This window comes from Artemia franciscana, chromosome 5 (genome assembly GCF_032884065.1).
Source record: "Artemia franciscana chromosome 5, ASM3288406v1, whole genome shotgun sequence".
NCBI lineage: Eukaryota > Metazoa > Arthropoda > Branchiopoda > Anostraca > Artemiidae > Artemia > Artemia franciscana.
The window spans coordinates 15,157,858-15,181,250 of NC_088867.1; the positions used below are offsets into that span (position 1 = coordinate 15,157,858).

The 23,393-nt window shown below is 35.2% G+C and overlaps 1 protein-coding gene across 2 annotated transcripts in view; it reads right to left on the reverse strand.

Moving 5' to 3' along the window:
• LOC136027013 (collagen alpha-1(IV) chain-like) overlaps positions 1–23,393 on the reverse strand; it is a 202,717-nt gene that overhangs the window by 85,549 nt on the left and 93,775 nt on the right. For both annotated transcript variants that reach the window (XM_065703915.1, XM_065703914.1), the window contains exons 17-21: positions 22,441–22,555; positions 17,799–17,960; positions 14,762–14,877; positions 9,473–9,718; positions 3,046–3,244 (exon numbers count right to left, since the gene is read on the reverse strand). In XM_065703915.1, coding sequence (XP_065559987.1) covers positions 3,046–3,244; positions 9,473–9,718; positions 14,762–14,877; positions 17,799–17,960; positions 22,441–22,555 — 838 coding nt within the window. The remainder of the gene's footprint in view (positions 1–3,045; positions 3,245–9,472; positions 9,719–14,761; positions 14,878–17,798; positions 17,961–22,440; positions 22,556–23,393) is intronic.

Below are 23,393 nucleotides of genomic sequence, written 5' to 3' on the forward strand. Positions count from 1 at the left end.
CTCTCCCATAAAAACAAAAATATAAAATAAAATAATTATAAACATTAAGAAATTCCTTAAAATTCTTTTGAAAATACCAAAAAGTAACATTCTTGGGCCGACAGGTAGGCTATTCCAAACGATATGACAAGCAATTAATGAAATAAAGTCAGACCTTACCGATGGAGTAAACAAAATATTGATATTCCTTGAATTGCGAAGATGATGCGTAGACTAATCAGTGATGGAAGAAGGAGTAGCGTGAAAGGCTGTGGGAAATCACCATGAAGTTGATGAAAAGTGAATGATGCGGTCGAAAGAATGTAGAGAGACTGCAAATCAAGTAAAGGGTTAGCTGGATTAGTTGTAGAACAATTTGTTTCCTGTATAAGCCTTCTTGCCTTTTCATATAACTTAGATAGTGGCATCCATACAGTTGACATCGATTCAGTAGGACGAAGAGATGTAGGCCAGAACTAAGCAATGGAACATAATTTTTTAAACTGATCCGAGAAAAATTTGTTTTAGCTTCTTCATAAATCCAAGACTCCCCGAGATCTTCATACTAATTAGTTGAATTTGATACTTGAACGAAAGGTTTTCATCGAGAAGAATATCGAGAACATCGAGAAGAATGACATAGGCGACAGCAAACTGTAGGTTTCTGTTTCTCAGCCACAACCATAATGTCATTAACATAAATCAAAATCAGTAACGGTCCAGGAACAGAGCCCTGAGGAACACTAAACTCAACTTCAGACAAAAACGGGAAAGGGAATCTACGGAGATAGTTCTACCTGAAAAATAGGAATTCAAACCAAGCATAAGCATGTCCTCTTACGCCATTGTGTGATAGCTTATAGAGCAGAATCTCATGCGTTAAAGAATCAAAAGCCTTTCGGACATCCAGGAATATAGCAGTAGGAATCAAACTAGAGTCAAGTGCGGTGTGGAGAAAATTTAAAATTTATGCATGCAAGTTCAGTAAAATGTTTAGCATGGAACCCAAACTGAAAATCATGAAAAAACCTTTTAGCCTCTAGAAAAGTAAGTAGACGGGAAAGTATAATCTTTTCAAAATTTTTTGCTAAGAAACAGACAGCAATGATATAGGGTGATCATTGGCTGGATCGTTTCGTGGTCCACTTTTATATAAAGAATTACCCTAGCTCGCTTAAGAGAACTGGGGAACATCCCATTTTCAAGTAAAGATTTATAAGCCTTGTCAATGGAGAAATAATTAAAGGAAGAATAAACCTAACTACCATAGCTGGAATGCAGTCAGGGCCAGACGACGAAGAGCCTTTCAAGCTATTTACAGTCTTAGCTACTTCAACATCAGAAGCAGGATACAACACCATTAATTTTAGACAAGTCGGCCCAAGATAAGATTTGTAATCTGGTTCAGACTGCAAAGACCTGAACGAAAAAGCAGTAGCTTTTCCAATATTGGCAAAATAAGATGCAAATACTTCTTGAACAGATGGAACACCCTCAAAAACACATTACCAGCTACAAGACTTGAAGAGACTTGAGGCTAAGCTATAGTGGTTTTGAAGTAAGCAAGCTTTCAAGCTAAATTCTCTTTTTGTCTTTCTTATCTGGACCATTGAAGATAATATTATTCAAAAGATGCCAGGAATTTGAACTTTAATTTAGAGGATTAGCCAGGGCAAATCTAAGGTCCACCCCTACAGAAAGTTTTGTACAGAAGTGGTGTTTTTATTTTAGTTTGAATCGAGACTCCACTTATGGAGTCTGTATTCAGAGTATATAGATGTGCGTTTAAGTGATCTTTGGAAGATTACATGTGAGTTATTTTCTACAGCCTTATTAGATTATTTTTCCCAGAATTCAAGCAAGTTCGGGAAAGAGTTTTTGAGAAATACCGTCATTGGTATATCGACAGGGGGTCTGTTTACCTTCCAAAGAGATAGTTAGAGATTTCAAGGGTGACCCACGTTGTGGCCCACTTGGCCTAGAGTTTGGGCCGGTTTGATCCTTTGATCACGTTACCATACCCTAGAGCAGGGTATACCGTAACAGGGTATTACCATGCCATGTATTTATGGTACGGCAGTGGGGGCCAGCGGCTTTCCATCCTAATATTTGTTATTAGCTGTGGTTACCATTTCAATATAGATAATATCTGATTAAATCCCAATATTTGAAAGTTAAAATTAAAGTTTATGTTTTTACGATCGTATTGCATGTATCTACGTTGAAATATCCTCAATCCAGACGAAAAAGTCTACATATAGTCCCTGCTTAGTTTTAGTCCTTAGTCCATGCAATGGAATTCTAACACCTCTCACAACAAATAAAATTAGGATTAAATAGTATCCCAAATCAATGACCCTTAGAATATTCAAATTAAAATCACTCTTAAAGTTAGATAGTTCATGCTTTCACGTGTATATAGCATGTATATATTTAGGAACCATCCACCGTTTGTATTGCAAGTGACGATAGAGCAAAAAAAATTATGGAATCTCTATGAACCAGCCATACTGAGACCTAGATAGAGTTTTAACTGGTTAACCAGAAAATCCGCCAAAAAAAGTCATTAATAATTCTTTTCCTTGTCGTCAAGTACAAAAGGAAAAAGAAAAAAAAAATAACAGGCTGGCAATGGAAAACAGAAGGAAATTTTTGTGATTTGTGTTTTTTTTAGTTTATGTAATCAATTATTTAGCAGTGAATAAACTTTTGGGTTTTGTATTATTGTTATTATACTTCGAGAAATAACGTTTCTAGGTGCTGTCTAACCTAAAAAATAAGCCAGGACACAGTTACCAAGAACAGAATCAGAGTTGCCATTACGTGGAGAAACCTTAAAGTGTTTTAATCGGAATTAACATGACTATCTACTTATTACGCCTGGAACTAAGGATAAAAGAGGAGAGTGATTCAATAGCAGTTTTCTGCTAAATGAGTAAAAACTTTAATTAGCCAAAAATTGAAAAGAAACATTAATTTTACGGACTATCTCAAAATAAAAAGAACTCACATTAAAAAAGGAAAAATGAAAGTTTTAAATCCAAGCTTTCGAAATCTTTTACTTACCACGTCTACCACTCTGTCCAGTGTCTCCTATTCTTCCATTTCTTCCATTTTTCCCATCCTTTCCCTGGCGCCCTGGTGTGCCGTATTCACCTTTCATTCCTGGTATACCGTTCTGACCTCCATATCCAGGAGAACCTGGCTCACCGATTTCACCACGATAACCTTGGTCACCTGTTTTTCCACGTTCACCTTGCACACCCTTAAATGAAACAAAATTTATATACTAAATTCCTATAGCTCATACCTAAGGCCTGTCGCTCAGACATCAGAAGATAACAATACAATACCGTCATTGAACCAAAATAAATATAAATCATAGAGCACTGCTTGAGTATATAGTTGAAAACTACACAACCGTGAAGACCAAATATTACAAAATAAGGCAAAATATCGATTTTCATTTCGCTACCCCTCAAACAGAATGCTTTAAAATTTATAAAATAAATAATCGAAATTAACAAACTGCATTTGCGTTTATTTTCGTTGAACAATCAGGTATGAAAATAATAAAAAAAGCAACCGAATTTAAATATCAAAATGTCAGTGTTGGAGATGCGTAGTATATGATAGGACAACTACAAAAGTTAGTATATGCCAAAAACATATTTTTCAAGCAAAAAGGCACGAAATATGAAAAAGTTTCCTGATTTAAGGGTTGCTAAGTCTTAGCTGGCTAATATTAAGTAATTGCAGGGCCAAAGTGAAATATTATCTGACCGAATTTCAGAGGGCTGATTACTGCTAAAGAACTCAAATGGTACGTACTGACTCCAAATTAAAAAAAAACTATGTTGGAAGACGGGATTAGAATATGTAATTCTGAATAAAGTTTTCATTTCAATTTCCACCATAGCTAGAATTTAGAAAGTTACTGAGGAACAATAAAAACTTAAAGTATTAAGGACAATGAAAATAAAATTTGACTGGTTGAATGGGTTAAATGTTAACTTACACAACCGCATGTATTTTAAGAAGTCCAAAATAAAATAAAATCCAGAAATCAGACTTTAATGAAAAGGGTATATGCATTTGCAGTTATGCAGTTTTTGGCAGCAGGAGGTGCCAAATTTGAAAAACAGAAGCCTGGATAGAAAATTAACCAAAAATTAAGCTAAAAATAAAGAGCAAAAAACAGGTTAAGAAGGTTTAGTTTTTCTTCAGAGATGTAATTGACAATGTTTGATTTTTTTTTACGGAAGAAAAGCTTTTATATAACTTAAAAAAAACTAGTATATAATCAGTTAATTTTGCTGGTTTATTTTCACAGTTAAACGTGGCAACACTGACACAAATGTGGTAACCTTCTAAATTTTCATAATATAAAACAGTCCAAAGACAACTTTTAGAAAATCACGGTTTTTAAGTGAATAGACATACGATGGGTCCAGATGGAAAATGTTTGAGCCGCAAGACCACAGAATTTATGATAGCAGGCCTACAATTTCCAAAAAAAAAACCGGAAATTAATTTTTCACCGATTATTTTCTTTTTTTATCATGAGAGAGAAGTCTTATCTTATTTTCTGGAAGAGCTCACAAACCCTTGCGTGAGTTGGAAAAACCCTGAATTTGGGTATGAATAAAATAAAACAAGAACAAGTTTTTTCAACTGAAAATAAGGAAAGTAAGGAACAACATCAAACTGAAAATGAACAGAAATTATTACGCATATGAGGGGCTGTCTTTTCCTCAATACCTCACTGTTTAGGCTAGAGTCTTTTTTTTTAGAGCATTTAAAAAAAACTTTATTCCAATTAAATGGTTTTTGTGTTTGAGGAGTTGTTCTTAAAGAATTGGGACAAAAAGTGAAACTTTCAAGGTCCCTATTACTATTGCTACAGCTGTTTCTGCTACTGCGGCTGTAAATGCGACTGGACTGTGAATGTGACTGTGACTACTTCTGAATGTGAAACTTGTGACAACGTCTGTGACTGCTTACAACTGTGGCGTCCTTCAGGGAATATATAAGAACAATCCCTGAACAAAAGCACTTATACTGAGCCTTCCAATATTGAACAACATTAGTACGCACTATGTTCAGGCTGATTATCAAAAGGAAACAACTCAAGAACGGCTGAGGGCATTAGATTGAAACTTTCAGGACATGTTGAACAGTTATTGGAGGACAGACCTATTCAGATCCCCTAAACACTAATCAAAATTGTGAAGTAACCACTTTGTCCAGAATAGCCAAAGGGTCTAATAACTATGTGTTTTGGGATGTCATGTCCCCCACTGCCCCTGAAGAAAGGGTTGTAAAAAATGAAATGTGTTAAATGTCTACATACAGTATTTATCATTGGAAAAGCGGGGTAAATCCCAATTATGTCAAAGAAAGCAAAGAGTATTGAGGCCTAACTTCAGGGAATGACGAGGTAAATGTTCAACTGTGTCAAAAGACACTATATGCATTTATTTAATAAAAAAGAAATATACCCAGCGTTTTGGTAGTGACTATGGGTATTAAATTTACCATTCAAGGGTCACTGTTGCTACTACTACTGTGACTACAAGTGTCGCATCTGCATACTGGTTGTCAAAATAGCGTGTCTGCAATTTTTCAGGAGTGGGAAGGGGTATTAAGGTAAAATCTGAAGAGTTGAGCGGGATATGGAACTTAATCAGAGCATAACTATGCGCATCCGAGTTGTAAAAAGTGCGCATGTGTCATATATGAGGATTGATCGGCTAATGTTAATAGATAAAACTTTCAGCCAATATTGAATTAAATAAAAAGATACTATGAAACCCAGCTTTTTAAAATGTTTGGAATATCTCAGGAAAAGTTGAGGGTAATAAATTGAAACTTTCAGAGAATGTTGGAGGGGATATTGAGCTCTATCAAAATACTGTATGCTTATCCCGGCTGTCAGAAGGGAGTATCTGTAATAAATCAAGAACAGCAAATGACATTCAGTCGAAAAGTTCATGGAATATTGAGTGGAATGTTGAAATAAGCAAAACGACATTTATTAGACGAAGAAATTTGCATCAAATATTTCAACTCTTAAGTTGGAGAAGCGAAAAACTGGAGAAAAATTCATTATGTTAACCAATAACACAACTACGGCAATCAAAAAAGGAAAAAAATGAAGTTTCTCACAAATATTCATTTTCAAAGAAAAGAAAATAGGCATATTAAACTTAAGAACAGCAAAAATAAATTCCAATAATAATTAAACTAAAAACGACCAAAAATTACTATTAAAGAACAAACGAAACCCAAAAGGAACAGAAGTAAAACAAACTACCATAGAAAATATAAACATAACAGTAGACTACTAATATAGATAAATCTTAAAACGATTAAAAATTAAATTGAATATTAGAATCAGACTTACAGCAAAAAAAAAAATACTAAGAACAGGAGTTCGGCTAATGCCCTCTTCCCTCTCCTGAGGGTACAAGCCTAGAGCCTATTGTACCTGATGTGCTTTATTGAAAATGAATTATATAACAAATGTTTTCTTTCATATTTACAATTTGAGAAATAAAATAAAATCAAAATCTTGAATTGTTGGAGTTTCCAAGAATTAATACCACCATAAGTCAAGAATTCAGATTATTTACTTTTGTTGTTTCCAGACATCTTTATTATTATATAATTCTTTTTTATTTGTCTCCAATGTTTTGAAAAACAAAACATGTAGCTCAAGATATGTAGAGTTTTAATAAACATTCGTTGGACGCCCAGTGACGTTAATTTACGTATATTAGGGATGGGACAGAGAAATAAAATGTTTTGTCAAAATCTGGGGGTTGCAATTTCGTTGTTTTTTGATTTCCAATACCGTTACTACCACTAATAGCAACTTACTGCAGCACCAAGCCACCGGTGGCCAGCAGAGCCAGGGCCCTTACTCCTCCATCTAAATCCATTCAAAACTTCCCTATTTACACCCTCCCAAGAAGATCCAATTTCTCTTCAATCTTTTCTTATAACGTCCTTCCACCCGGTTCAGGGACAAATTCTTTTTCTTTTGGCCCTAGGCGTTTGGCTGAAAGGGACAATCTTCAGCAATCTGTCACCCTTCATCCCAGACGTTAATCCTGGTTTGTGGAATTATTTTCCTATTCTTCCAAATTTTTTTCAGTTGTAAAAAAAAAACCTTGGGCCATAGCTATTCCACTTTTTAAATGTTTACTGCACCCACCTTTTTTTTTCTACTAATAATGCTATCTAGACAAGTGAAGCTGTCCATTTAATCAGTCTTCTCGTTATCTAGCATTATTTCTTAACCTTCACTAATTCCTATTCTTAGTAGCTTAGTCCTCCTAACATTAATTTTCTAACCTACTCTTGCACCCCGAAATCGCAAAACCTTTAAAAATCTATTCATTTTGCCAAAATTTTCATCTGTGATGCTTTAACCACCAATAAAATCTAAGTCTTGCAGAATTTTACTTCCCAGTAGATTCTGAGTTCTAGGCATAGTTATTGGCTCTTTCAACTATGTTGAACAAAAGGACTATCTGAAAATTTAAATCGGACGATTTTTTGATAAAAAGGGGCGTGGGAGGGAGCCTAGTTGCCCTACAATCTTATCGGCCACTTAAACAAACGACTAGAACTTTAATTTCTGTTCGAATGAACTCTCTCCCGACATTCTAGGACCATTGGGTGAATACGACCACCCTTGGGAAAAACAGAATAAAAAAATCAAATAAACACGTGTCTGTGATCACCCTTCTTGCCAAAAAATACAAAATTCTACATTTTGGAGGTAAGAGCTTGAAACATCTGAAGTAGGGTTTTCGAATACATTGAATCTGATAGTAGGATTTTCATTAAGATTGCTGAATTTTAGGGAGTGTTTCCCCTTATTTTTGAAAATCAGGGAATTATTCTCAGAATCATAGCCTTTTATGGGTAACACTGAGCTTAATAAAACTAACATATTTGGAATTAGCGTAATAAGCCAATTCGTTTGATATATCCTTTAAGTATCAAATTTAGTTTTTAAAGTTGCAGTTATTATTGAGCAGCGTCACTCCTTACTTACAGTTTGTTACACCGAACTGTTTGAAAACACATGAAACGTCCACCCTGATGTCACTATGAGGTCATGCAAGATTTCCCTGTCGGGGATGCGAAAGGAGAAAGGAACTTATGGTAGAGTGTAGAACCCGAGCCACCATACAGCACCCCAACAGTGCTAACCTTTTATACCAAGCGTATCCTCACCAGGGCTTTCCAATACAAATTCCAATCTTAATTTCCAATGCAAATGCCAAAAACGCGATTTTCACTGATTATTCCAGTAAAAAGCAACTTTCCAAAATCTAAGGAGAAGGAGGCGGCGAAATACTTTGATGGGGCTAGTAGTCTACTCTCCTGCCCCTTACCCTCAGCTTTTCCAGTTCTTGGGACTCAAAGGATCTAAGTTTGGGCAGAAATTTACTAATTAGTATTCCCAATAACTTCAAAGGTATCTAAAATTAGGCATAACGGTAACTTATAGCTGGTAACGCCCATTACTAAACTAAAACCCGATAACGGTAAAGCCGCTAATGCCTAAACGCAGATAGAACACAGCTGAGAACAAATCTTTGTTGATATACAACCTCGACCCCATTCCACCCAAGAGCTAAAGAAATTATTAAAAAAGAAAAAATTATGTGTGCTACTAAATATCAGCGGTTACACCGATCAAGCGACTGTTAGACAAAATTTTGTGTTTTCTATTAGAGCCCAATTAAAGTTAACTTATTGGATTTCCAGGGTACCAGAATAAGCAAGTTCTTATTCCAACTTTAAATGCATTTGGGTCCCAAAATTAGCAAACTGTAACCCTGATTTTAAATCCCAAAGAGAACCAGCCCATGTACCAAAGACCCAATGGAGTAAGAACCTGCAGTTAATACAAATATATAATAATCAGAAAAAAAAGAAGAAATGAAATTGATGTTAGCTATAAAATTTAATGAATTTTTATTTAACGAATGTTTGTTTAAAAATAGCAACTTATGCCAAATCTTTGGAGAATCTTTCCTGCCAAAGTTTTCGAGAGAAATTATAAAATGATGTATTTTCAACATTAAACTTTTCAGTGGAAATAAAACAAAGTCAGGGGTGCCAATTCACAAGGCTGTAGGGAGAAGAGAAAAGATTTTGTTCAACTTTTTTTTTTTAATGAAGATGCAAAAAAGTCTTTTTTTTCAAAATCTAGGGGGTATTTTCTTCTGTTTTTAAGTTAATATACTGTGGTGATTAATTAAAAAACAGAATAGGAATAAATGCGTTGGTTCCAATTGAACCCTTCCCTCCAATTGCGCACCCTACAAAGAATACAGCAAATCTGACTTAGTCTATTAGAAAAAATGGAAAACAGAAACGATGGGTACAGGCAAACAATACTTTGCCTTTGGTTACTTATTTGAAATTCCATATTTATTCACAAAATCAAATACGAAAATCATTACAATACCTTTAAACCGCAACATTCTCCATTGCGTCCTCGTATTCCTTCTTCTCCTTCTGTACCTTTTTGTCCTTTGGGTCCAAAGACGGTAATACCCTTTTCTCCACGGGGTCCTTGACTCCCATCCCAGCCAGGGATGCCACGATAACCTTTAGGACCCATTTCTCCAGCATCCCCATCGTCACCATAAATTAATATTGTTTCACCCTGATCACCCTGGTATCCCTTGACTCCTTTGTCGCCACCTGGTCCCTGTAGAACGTGAGACCATGAAAAATTAATAAGGCGTTAATGGAAGATACTTTGCACGCATTGTCAATGACTAACTTAATGAGGATTACGAAACAATAAATAGGTTTACAGAAAAAGCACTTATTAAAAATCAGTAATTACTAAAATTAATTCATATAAAGGAAATGTTCTTCATGTGTCAAACTAAGATTTACTTCTTTGCAAAAGTATTATTTATTCTAATTTAAAGGGTCAATTAACAACAAATATAAGCCTTAACAACAATGGAAATTATTGTATAACAAGAACTAAGAGCTCATATAGCACTTGTGACGAGGCAAGAAGAGCCAAGAGATCATATGGTATGAGCTCCAACAAAATTCTATGAATCAATAGATTGATTTAAAAGGAAAATAAGAGGCTTGATGCCGGTCAGGATTTAAAATAAGAGCTCTGAGTCACGATGTCCTTCTAGATATCAAAATTCATTAACATCCGATCACCCACTCGAAAGTTATAAATACCTAATTTTTCTAATTTTTCCTCTCCCTTTAGCCCCCCAGATGTCGAATCTGGAAAAACAACTTTATCAAGTCAATTTGTACAGGTCCCTGACACGCCTACCGATTTTAATCGTCCTAGCACGTCCAGAAGCTTCTGACTCGCCAAATCACAGAACCCCTGCCCCCAACTCCCCCGAAGAAAGCGAATCCAGTACGGTTCTGTCAATCACGTATCAAGGACATTTGCTTATTCTATCCACCAAGCTTCATCCCGATTCCTCCACTCCAAGTATTTTCCAATATTTCCCTCTCCAACTCCCCCTAATGTCAAAGATCTGGTCGGGATTTGAAATAAGAGCTTTGAGACATGAATTCCTTCTAAATATCAAATTTCATTACGATCCGATCACCTATTCGTAAGATAAAAATACCCCAATTTTCCCGTTTTCCAAGAATTCCGGTTTCCCCCTCCAACTCCCCCCAATGTCATATGATCTGGTCGGAATCTAAAATTGGAGCTTTAAAGCACAAGATTCCACTAAATATCAAATATCATTAAGATCTGGTCATCCTTTCGTAAGTTACAATTGCCTCTATTTTCAAAATTACCCCCTCCCCCAACTCCACCAAAGAGAGCAGATCCGGTCCGGTTATTTCAGTCACGTTTCTTAGACAGGTTTTTATTCTTCCCATCCAGCTTCATCCTGATCTCACCACTTTAAGTATTTTCTAAGATTTCCGGTCCCTCCAACTGCCCCCCCCCCCAATTACGCTGAATCCGATTGAGATTTAAAATAAGAGATCTGAGTTACGAGGTCCTTCAAAATATGAAGTTTCATGAAGATCCGATCACTCCTTCGTAAGTTAAAAATACGTCATTTTTTCTAATTTTTCAGAATTACTCCCCCCCCCCCCCCAATAGAGCAGATCTGTTCCAATTATGGAAATCACGTATCTAAGACTTCTCCTTATTTTTTCTTCTCTTTTGAGAAAATCAAGATATGACTCATTTATTCTTAAATCACCTGAATATCTGTTTAAAGCTAGACCTAAATGTTAGTATTTATAAATTTCAACAGCTTCTCTGTAGTGCTGGACAAAACCTTTGTCATGCAAAATTAGGGTAGCTTGGTTAAATAAAACAATATTTTCTGGATTATTAAATAAGTGTTCTGAGAGGGCAGTCAAAATTTTCTGTTTTTTTTCTGCTTTTTAAGGGTGTTATTAATTGAGGTAGAGTGCTGAGTTAATCCGTTTTGTTCGCGCTGAAGAAGAGATGCGGTTGTTCTCTCGAAATATTCGCTATTTGTGTTTTCTTCAGTATTTTCATTTGGCCTTTAAAAGCCCCATTTTTGATTGTTTTCTTTCTTTATTTTATGGTAGCCCAATGTGGTTTAAGAAATTACCTTCCTATTGCAAAGATGCATGACAATTTGGACCTTTTTTTATTTTTCCCCAGTCTTCGGACTTCTTTTGAAATTAGGAGGACAGGAGAAGAAGCGCAAAATAACCAATTCTCCATGCAGGTCAGAGCATTAAACCAATCAGTAGCTAAGTTAAATTGTGATTTTGCATAATTTTTTTTTTCATTTGTACAGATTTAACATTCAAATACGTAATGTTTTGTTCTCTTTTTCTGATTTGTTTGATATCTATATATATAAAAATAAGTTGTCTGTCTGTGTGTCTGTCTGTGGATCAGGTGACGTCATGTTTCTGTGTTGACCGACGTCATGAAATTAGTTGTCGTCATTTTTGCTTTGACGGTGACGTCATTCAAGATATTTAAGACATATGTTCACGTAGAAATCTATTAATGTTTAAGTTTACAATGACTGATGAACTTACCATGGCAAAAGCCGATGAAGATGCTCAAAGAGTCTATGCCAAAAAACTTGTTGCTGATAGAGAAAGTCAGAAAAGAAAGCGTGCCGAGGAATCAAAAGAACAGCAAGGAAACAGGCTTGAGGCTAAAGAACGCAAAACCTTGCAGTTAGATGAAGATCCACCTGGACAGCGAGAGTCAAAACATATCAAAACTGAAAATGATAGCGATGATGATTGGGTTTGGGATTTTGACTTGGATAAGGTCATCAAAGCCTACCAGATTTTAGTTAAAAAAACAAAGGTTCGGCGATATGTATTTCATAGTGAAGCTGAAAAATAAAGAAGAAAAAGAAAACTGAAAAAAGAAAAAATGTAAAAAACTAAAAAATACTAAAAAGAAAAAACACTCAAAGAGAAATTACCGAACGGGACACAAATGACGACCGGGACAGAGGGAATATAAATAACGACCGGGACACTCAAAGAGAAATTACAGACTGGGATACCGGGACACAAATGACGACCGGGACACAGGGAATATAAATGACGACCAGGACACAGGTATTTAAGAATATCGTTCAAAGACAAATTTTTAATTGTAAGAAGACCGTTGAAAGAGAAATTTCTAATTGTAAAATGACTGAAGAACCTACAATGGCAACGGTACCACCATCGAAGTAGATAACCAGTGGGTTGTTTCATATTCCCCATTATTATCAAAAACATTTAATGCACACATAAACGTTGAATACTGTAACTCCGTAAAGGCAATCAAATACATATGTAAATACGTCAACAAAGGCAGTGACATGGCAGTTTTTGGCTTGCAGCCCAAAATCAAAGATTTCGACGAAATCGTACAATATCAGGCTGGAAGATACATAAGCAGTAATGAAGCTGTTTGGCGAATTCTTTCATTTCCGATACATGAACGTAGTCCAGCTGTTGTTCACTTAGCGGTACATTTACAGAATGGTCAACGTGTTTATTTCTCGGAAACCAACGTGCAACAAAGAGCCCTGAATCCACCGGATACAAAATTAACAGCTTTTTTTTCGCTTTGCAAAAATGATTCTTTTGCAAAAAAACTGCTGTATACTGAAGTGCCTTCGTATTACACGTGAAATACTAAAAATAAAGTATTTGAACGTCGAAAACAGGGTAAGTCAGTCGAGGGCCAACCTACCATCTTCAAAGATACCACGATAGGAAGACTCTACACCGGTCACCCCAATCAACATGAATGCTTCTTTCTACGCCTGCTTTTGGTGAATGTACCCGGTCCGACATCCTTTGAGTATTTGAGAACTGTAAACGGTACTATACATGACACTTACCGTAGTGCATGCCAAGCTCTGAATTTATTGGAGAATGACCAACACTGGGATAACTGCATCAATGATGCGTGCGAAACGTCAACCCCAAGTGAAATTTGTGCATTGTTTGGCATCATTTTAACAACTTGCTCTCCATCAGCTCCTACAGAGTTATGGGGAAAATATAAGTCAAAAATGTCCGTAGATATACTCCATCGAAAACAGTTAGAGACGTCAGATATGACTTTTGATTTTACATCAGAAATTTATAACTACACTTTAGTTATTATAGAAGATTTGTGCGTACGTATGGCAAACAAACCTCTTCAGGATTTGGGAATGCCTTCATCTAACCGTATCGCTGCTGTTTCGACATGTGTAGAATTGGATCGTGAAAAAAGTTACAGTACGAGTGATCTATTGTCGTATGTACAAAATAACATTTCCAAGTTAACGTCGGAACAAAAAGACATTTATGATACGATACTCAATTTCAGGACGTATACAACTACCTGCTGATTTCTGTAATTTAGTGACTTCCAAAAATGAATTGATTGAAAAAGTATTTCCGAATATTCTAAAAAATTATAAAAATAATAAATGGCTAAGTGAAAGAGCGATTCTCGCACCCAAAAATATAGACGTCCACGAAATCAACAATATTGTTTTGACCAAGATTCGAGACCAGGCAGTCCTTTACAAGTCAATCGACACAGTTTTGGAACCAAATGAAGCGGTTAAGTATGCATGTTTGTTTGTTTGTAAAAAGAGCGTTTGCATATGACGTCATTATTAGTACATACGGCTTTGTATATGCACAGACAATGGGAAAGCCAAGAATGTTGTATATTCGCAATTTTTACGTAGTTTAACTCCTGCAGACGAAATGAATGCTTGCCTGAAAAATTCTAATTTATGGGCACACGTAAAAATATTAAAATTAACTACAAATATGCGTGTCCGATTGCAAAACGATGACTCTGGTCAAAAATTTTCAGATCAATTGCTGGCAATTGGAAACGGAAAGCTCCCAGTAGTGGGAAAGCCAAAAATGTTGTATATTCGCAATTTTTACGTAGTTTGAAACACATATATAAATCTATCTATATTCACAGGTGGGACACAGGGACACAACTACAATGGCGCGTAACTAATATGGCGCGTAACGACTTACGCGCGCGGGGGGGCTTGGGGGGGCGCGAAGTGCCCCACCAACTAGGTGTTGGGGTGGCACGAAGTGCCACCCCAACAGCTAGTATATGTATATTTATTAACATATATTTATTTGAAAAAATTATTTATTTATTCTCTTTTATCTATCAAGACTTAAAGAAATATTAAATTTTATATTTGACGCTCTCAGTTTTTTTTTTTTTTATTTCGAAGATTCCTTTCTATAATCCTTTGAGTTCACTTACTTTGAAACCATCAGGTCCAGGATAAATACTCTGGCCTTGAAAACCTTGCTCGCCACGTATTCCCTTGCTTCCTCTTCTTCCTCTTCTGCCTGTTCTACCAGGCCGACCCGGCATTCCTTAAAGAAAATACATAAGACGCATCCAAATAATCATATCTTATCAGCAATTAATGCACTGTCCCAATGAGAAAAATTTCATTTATTTAAAAAACCTTGAAAGTTAAAAGAGACATGTAAGAAGAAAAACAAGAACTAATTGACATTGATAGGGGATTGACTAGAGCTAGGGCTTTGATTCCAAAAAGAAACACTGAGTCTGCTAGAAGATAGGGTGGGGTGTTTATTTCAAAAACTACCATCCAAGGCCTCGAAGGATCGAATTTATATTTCGCAGATAACAGGTCTCGAAACTCGAAACTCAAAAACTCGAAACTGAAAAACTGGCATAGTGCTAAAATGAAACCGAAAAAAGAGCAGAATAAATAATCCTTTGTTCGTCATAATTAAACTGTGAATTATAAATTAAAAACATAGACCCAACTAACTAAAACAAAATAATACGTGTAAAAGCTACAGAAGGAAAAGCAACATTACTCGGTCTCTCTCTGGCTAACCAAAAGTATACAGATCAGGCAATTTTTTGACATTTCTAGCTGTTAGTACAGTCGGCCTTATGGCAACAGTAGTCTAAAGTCTAAATACCACAATTATGGCAATGATCCATTCAAAGACTTGACATACAATGGTCATACTACACATAAAAAAACATTAAAATTAAAAATACTAATTACTCGGTTAAGTATCACAAAATTTGCACAATCTCAGGGAAATAATTAGAAACACTCCAAAAGAAGAAGATTTTGATGAAAGTTACAGTAGGAAATTTATCATGTTCAGGAGCCTAGATCAAGGATTTAAACTTAATATCATGAAAAGAGAAATCACCAATGCAACAGCACAAACACATAAAAAAAAAAAGACAGAAGGAGAAAAGGAAGACTGTTTTCCTAAATTAGTGATTAATATAGACCAGCACTTGAATGAGGCCTTAACCCTGCTCATCCGTACAATCACATAGGTCAAACAGCATAGCCATACACAATCAACCATAAAGAATAATCCATGGACAGGCAGTCATTTCGTCAATAAGTATAAGTCGTCATTTACCAAACAATAGAGACAATAAAGACAAATAACTTTTTACGCATTTTCAATATTTGTTTTCCCTCAAGAATCTTCACATTTAATCGAATGTTACATCTAACGGATTTAGAGCGGATTGTAAGTCAATTTAGACCTCTTATATGTAATAAGAGGATCATTGGAGAGTGGCCTAGAGATTTAAACTTTTTTCCCACAAGACCACAATTTTGGCCTGCACAGAACCAACATTCTAACAAAAAACATTTTTTAAATAAGTAATGGCTATTGAGTCGTCAAAAAGCTGAATTTTAACGCTCTCAGAATAAAGAGCAAATGCTGCCAATCGCAGTAAAAGCGGTGTGAATCTCGGACAAAAAAAAAATTTTAAATGTAAAAAATATATTTTTTCCCACCCCAAAAATAACCCTCGTTTATAACGGCAGACATGCAACTATGCACCACTGAACATGATTTGACCAAGCCTTGGGTGAAGCTTTAAAACAAATATCAACGTGAACCGCTTATTTTGTATAGACTTCATATATCTTTAGGGACGAATGCTCAACCGCGCAACATTATTGTTTCTGAAACTAGAAAACCAAAAAATAGTACTTCGTTACTTTTTTCAAAAGAAAGTAATAAACAGTATTAAACGTTGAAAAGCAATAGAAATCATATTTTATATGAAAGCTCCTCACTCACCTCAGTTCCTACCGTCAGGGGTACACATTCATGAAAATGCAAGGAGGAGAGAATTTTTTTCAGTTTTATTGAACAATGACACAAAACGATATTTTTCAAAAAACGGGGGCATTTTTTCAAAATAGGAGATGACAGTCACACCTAAGGGAACTAGCTGAGTACTGCCTTTCCCCTTTTGGAGCTCCCTGTCTACAGTTTGTACCTATGTTTGACATTTGTGCCAAACGCTTCAAGAATGAATGTTCTTGCACAAGATTATAAATAAAACAAAAACCCAAATGAAAGCAAATAGCAATATTAAAACGTATATCGAACAGAAACTACTCTATTTATGAGGGTGATTGTCCTCTTTTCAACCGAAGTTGAAACACTCAAGTATTATAATGATTTAAAAACACTTCTTATTTCAGTTTAACAGTCCTTGTGTTTGAACAGTAACTCCTAAAGCGTTAGAACAAAAAGTCCAGTCTTAGCATAATGAGTACAGGGTTGGGTGGAGGAATGCCCCTCTCATACTAAATATTATATGGTGCAAATAAAGAATCTACTAGAATAATAGATTTTGCTGCTGCTTATTGTGATCAAAGTATCGTTTTATGGAGTCAAGGCTTCTATTGACAAGGATCATCCTTTATTTAGAGTTTGTTGCTACTAGCTTTTTGTTCTTGGGCTCTTTTTCATTTTAAGGAGGCTACTATTCCACCCTTCAAGCCTCCTTTTATCATACAAGTTTGATGTTCGTGTAGCAATCTTTTGCAAATGCTAATAAAAAAATACAACCCTTCAAATATTCATTATGAAGGGAGGGGGTCTGAAGTACAAAGGATTAATAACAGGGTCATGATATTTACCATTTTCATTGCGAACTCAATGCAATAAATGTTTCTATAGAGGTCTTATTATAGAGGTGCTCCCCAAGAATGTTGGCAGGAAGGGGAATGTTAGAGGTGCTCCCCATGAATGCTGGCAGGAAGGGGAATGTCTCTCAGGAAACAAGAGGATATTAAAAAGGAACATTTACCTTGAATATTCCGAAAATGAACTTGGCTCAAGTTAAGAATAAGCCCTTATTTGTTTAATATAGGACAATAATTTAGTAAAACTGAAATGACAAAAATATAATTTTAATTTGATACACAAAAATTCTAAGATATGGTGTTTAAGTTGTATAGAAAAAATTTACGAAGACTTACCTATTCCAATATCTCCTTTCCTTCCTCTTCTTCCGGTTGGACCTCCTATTCCAGATTGTCCTTTCTTTCCCTGAGGACCCAGAAATCCTGGATCCCCTACTTCACCGATATAACCTATTGGACCTCTACAGCCCTTCTCACCTTTTACTCCTTCGTAACCTCCTAAGAAAATAAAATATGTCTTTACAGTAGGAATTTCCAGAATGACAGGCTAATGCTTTTTTTTTTGCCGAATATATTTTTTCAATGGGTTTAATATTTTCAGGTTTACCATTCACATCATTTGACATACAAAAGAGTTACGCAATTGTCTTTAAAATACATTGAAACGCATAAATGAAACTTAAAAAATCATCATTGAATTGCCCAAAAGCCCCATAATAATAGCATTAATTCAAAGTCCCATAACAATATTTATAAAAAGAATAATTATAATATTAAGTTTTGCTAAACACCGAATAAGGCTATACAAAACAATATTCTAAGACACACACCACAATATCTTACCATAAAAAAGTATCATATCTCCACTCCCCCCACCCAAAAAAAACAACAACATAGGAGAGAAAAAACACACACAAACTTGAATTACTCTGCTTTTTCTTATCACTTCACTAAAATATATGTAAAACCTAAGATTGCCCTGTTTATAGTTGTCTTCCAAGAGCTCCAGGATTTCCCCTTGAAAAACAAAATTACCTATTAATTGAGAAGGACCTCCTTAGTGCTTGGTTCCAAACCTGGATTTCCAGGTCACCCATCTACTCCTATGTTGAGACATAAGCGAGTCATTCTTATCTAGTAGTTCCCAATTAATATTAATTAATTCCGGTTTTGAAAACAAACCCATGTACTGACTTTCTTACTTAAAAATAAAGATAAGTCAGACTACAATAGACCCCCACAAAGGTATACAAAAAAAAACAAACAAGAGATCATCATTGCTGTTATTATCTTTATTCTTAATGGACACATAAAACAGAGTCGAGTCTCAGACCACAAAGACCCATTGCCTCCAAAGCCCAAAAACTTAGCATTAATATCAGCTGGATTAATGGTACTCTTCTAAGAGTGGTGTTTCAGATAAGGCTTGCCTATATCTCTTTTTCCCTTTGGTAGAAGAGTCTTCCTGGATCGTGTCAAGGTTATACCATTGTATCATGGTTTGCTCCAATCCTAGAAATTTCCCCCGTTAGCTTCAGACCGGTTTTATTAGGCAGCATTCGTCGACAAAAAAATAGATGTAAGAGCCGTCAAACACTCACGGGTCATCAGAAGCAAGTAGTGTTAGATCCCCGAAAGTTGTACCAGCAAAATGGCTTCTTTCTCCTACCTTGGACTATTCCCAAGGTATTGTTTCTTACACCATGGTGAGTTCTTAATGTGTTCAGGGGTTACCCTCACCCTTTACATGATTCTGATATTTTTTAGAATTAGTCTATTTAATCTAGGCAACATATTCCATAAAGTACCCTTCCTTACGGTCAGACTCCTGGGACAACAGCAAATGGTTAGAAGGTGACGGATTTAATTTGTAGTTGGCCCTTAATTGTACCACGTGCCCTCAAGGATAGCACTAGAAGGTGTCATGATTACCTCCTGTATCAGGTTTGTAAAATTAAAGAGAGAAAAAAGAGTAAAAATTTAAATAAGACAGTGGAACAAAAGAAAACAACAACAACAAAACTTTAAATAATAAAAATTTAAATATTTTGACTCCAAGTCCAAGAATCATCCGGTTAGGTATGAACATGCCCTACATCCAGGTCCAATTAAACATGAGCATGAAAAAACACGAATCTGTTCACGATAAAGTAGATTCATATATGCACAAAGGTTAATTTAATAATATAACTAGCTTAATAATTTATCTATTAAACTACCAACAGAGTTCCAAAAGAAACTTGAACAAAGATTTGGCAACCGAAAATAAGAGGCAAAACTATAGAGTTGGCTGTAGCACAGAGCCATAAGGCTTTAACGTCTTGATATGTATTTATTATTTTTTCCCAGGGACACTTTATATTGAAGGAATTATTGCATAAACTTCGGGGAGTGCTCATCCGCTTATAATCGACGTTCTGGTGTCCTTTTTGAGTTAAAAGTGATCAGAGGGCAACTAACCCCCTAATGACTTGTTTTTTGTTAGTATTTACAATTTTGGAAACATATAGTGATATAGTTAGCATATAAAATAAGAATAAATGAAAGTACATTAATCATAATTGAAAATATCACCAAAAATACATTAGTAACCATGCCCAAAGGTTATAGTCTATAAGGAAGTAATACACTACATTGTAAAAAATAATTGAATTTAAACAAGGACAAAAGAAGAAGAGGAGATGAAAGGAGCTTGACTTACTTGGCATCAGATGACGAAACAAAATTAAAAAATTTAAACAAATATACTGCCAGCCATCCCAAAAAATACATAAAAATTAACGACTTAGTCGACTGAAAACAAAGTACACAATTCATAAGCTTAAAAACAGTATAATTTCAAACAATTATTGGAATCCCGCAAGACCATCATATGATCTTAACTCATTTGACAAATATTCGCCAATTAGAGACCTTACTAAAATAAGTCCAATTCAGCCAGAGTTGATCCAGCAATGGGTACCTTGAGAAATCTCGGGAAGGTAAACAGGAAGGTTTTGCAAAAACACGGGATCGCTGAAGGCTCATCAAATGGAGATCAGCACCACCAACAGGAATTGTAAAGTCCAACGTCGTATAATTTACGTTTTTCTTAATTATAGCCACAAGTGTGTGCATAAAATAAGAATTTTGAGTTCCGTAATCGAGATAAGATAAGGTCCACATATGAAAAGGATACAAGCTAATGCTGCGTGACACTGCCACATAACATCAAAACTAACTAAATGTATTTGGCTAATTTTGAAAATATAGCTTATGCACGCTAAAACTTAGTCACATTTCCAAAAAAAACTTGGAATTGTTATCGTTTCCCTTATCAATTACGGTAAGGCCAACATTCTATTTCTCTCTTGTTTCCATTCTAATGATCCTAATCCTAATAGCAAGTGATTGCCATATAAGCTCTTTACTAATATCTTTGAGATTATATGGCATCTCTGCACATCCACTCACGAACTTTTGCTTAGTTTGGGATACTGGAAACCTTTGTACAATGATACCTGAGTCAGCTTGAAGGTGCCACTCTTAGATTGTTCAAAAAACATTAAAATTTTTTTGGCTTCTTGGAAGTTTTTTTTATACTCTTTTTTGCGAAGGATTCATGGGAGTCTATTTAATCCATTTAGTTTATTTGACATATTTATTTTCCTTATTCAACCATTTTTTCTCTGTTTTTTTCTCATCTCTTTCTAAATAATTTTTTTCTGAGATGTAACTCGTATGTTATCCCCGTTTTTTACAGGCCAAATAGCCTTGGGGGGAATAGTAGAGCACATTATTGAGCGGGTATGTCATCATGCATCAATGTTAACTTTTATTGCATTATTTTTTTAGAATCCTTCCATAGCCACCTGTGTGAAGACAAAATTGTATAAAAGCCGATTTACCTACTCCAAGAAGGCACTGGAAATAAGTAAAAGGAGAACAGTTACTAAAATGTGCAAAAATTGGCAACTGGAGGTGTAGGTTTTTTAAGAGGCCACTAGCTTAATTTAGTTCTCGGGTCATACAATCGAAAAATGTTTAAGTAACACTGTTTAAAAATGATACTATTCTGCTAAGTTTCTGACATTAGGAGTAGCTGGAACAGAAGGATCTTAGAGAGATCTATTACTCCCTCTCTCCTCTGTTAACAAAGATGGACATTTCTTGTGTGGTTCAATATTAGAAAGGTGTACCAAACCAAACTTTCTTATTGGAAGTTTTAAAAGAAAAGAGTAGGGATGGGGCAAAAGAGCACCATAGAGTGCCCCTAATTATGCCACTTTAAAATCACTGACATTTAAATAATATTTATATATTTTTTCCATTTTCCTATTCTGCCCGTTGAATGTCCTATTCTGAAGTAAAAATCATTAGTAATGAAGATTTGTTTTTTAAGTATATGATTCAACATTAGAATAACAATACACCAAGTTTTCTTTTTTGAAGTTGGCTAGGAAGGGGTAGGGTATGAGGGGAGTATTTAGTGCTCCTAATTATGCCTGTTCAAAATCAGTGACGTTTTCAATTTGAATATGGCGCAAAACGCATACTTTCTGATAAGATTTTGGAATCCTAAGGGTCGGAGCATGAGAGAAAAATAAGATCCACTTTCGTTATAGAACAATATTGTAAAAAAAAAACAATGATATTAATTCTAAAAAGGTGCAGTATAGGGTCTACCTACTTTTTGTTCTGTGCTTCAAATTGGCAGGAGATAAGAGTGACCTATGCTTTATCTTGGTTTGAACTCACACTCAATGTCATGCCAGAATGCAAAAAGGTAAGAGGGGACTGAAATTTCTGAACATTTTTTTGCGACAAGCCTTGCTTTATTAAAATTTTTCTTAAACATCCGTTGAAGGCCAAACAACTAAAGAAAAATTATTACTTGAGAATCAATCAAGCGCTTGTCCTCTTAGAACAGTTCTCTTTCAATTTCAATATCAATGACAATTTTCAAAAATAATATATCTGAAAGAGAGCTTATACGTACTTTGTCCGAATTCTCCCGTTGGCCCTTTATCTCCAACGCTACCTAGAATACCTCTTATTCCTCTCTGACCTTGCTTTCCCGGCATCCCATAATCACCAATGTCTCCGTGTTGTCCCTAAAGATTAAGAAATGTAATTTTCTTTCTCAAAACCAGTATGTAGCACTTAGTGGAGAAGATTTTTTCTTTTAGGATATTCTTTTTTCAAACACTTTTGTCCGAACAATGCTTGTGTCCGATTTTTGTCCACGGCCTTTACTAGGATTTCAGGTCAAAAACGAAATTTATTGGAATTTATATCAAAACAGACCTTTTTTAAGTTATACTGTTCTGCAAAATCCGCAGCTTCCAATAATTTTAACTCTGAGTAAGTCCAAATAAGGTTTTCTAATGCAACTTTTAAGTAATTCAACTGAAAAATTATATCGTAGTTTTCTTATGTAAAAAATTTCTTTGTTATAATGGTTTAAACTTTTTTGTAGGATCTTTGATACTTTAGATTGAGAAACAAGAAACATAACTTTAAATAGCCATACCAAATTGAATAAATTATCCAGGCTGCCTTACTTGCACTATCAAACCAACCTCGAAAGTAACTATTTGATAGGCCCCTTCAAACTTTTATTATGCTACTCCTTTATCCAATTATGTTTTAGTTGGTTTGATAAGAATAATGTCGAATTTCTCAATTGCCACAAGAACAAATAGTTTGTTTATGGGTGTCTCCTACGATGTAACCTGCATGTCCTTTGTGCTCACCTTATACTTTGACACAACTCCTTTTTATTAGCCACAACTAAGATTGGCAAAAACCCTCAACCGTGATAATTATCAAATATTAGCCGTTCAAACTATTTTCCTGTCAAATCATCCTTTGATTAACAACCAAACATCTATAGTCAGTTGTTTAAAATCCGTTCAAAATAAGATTTTACTAATTCCGAGATTTAGCTAG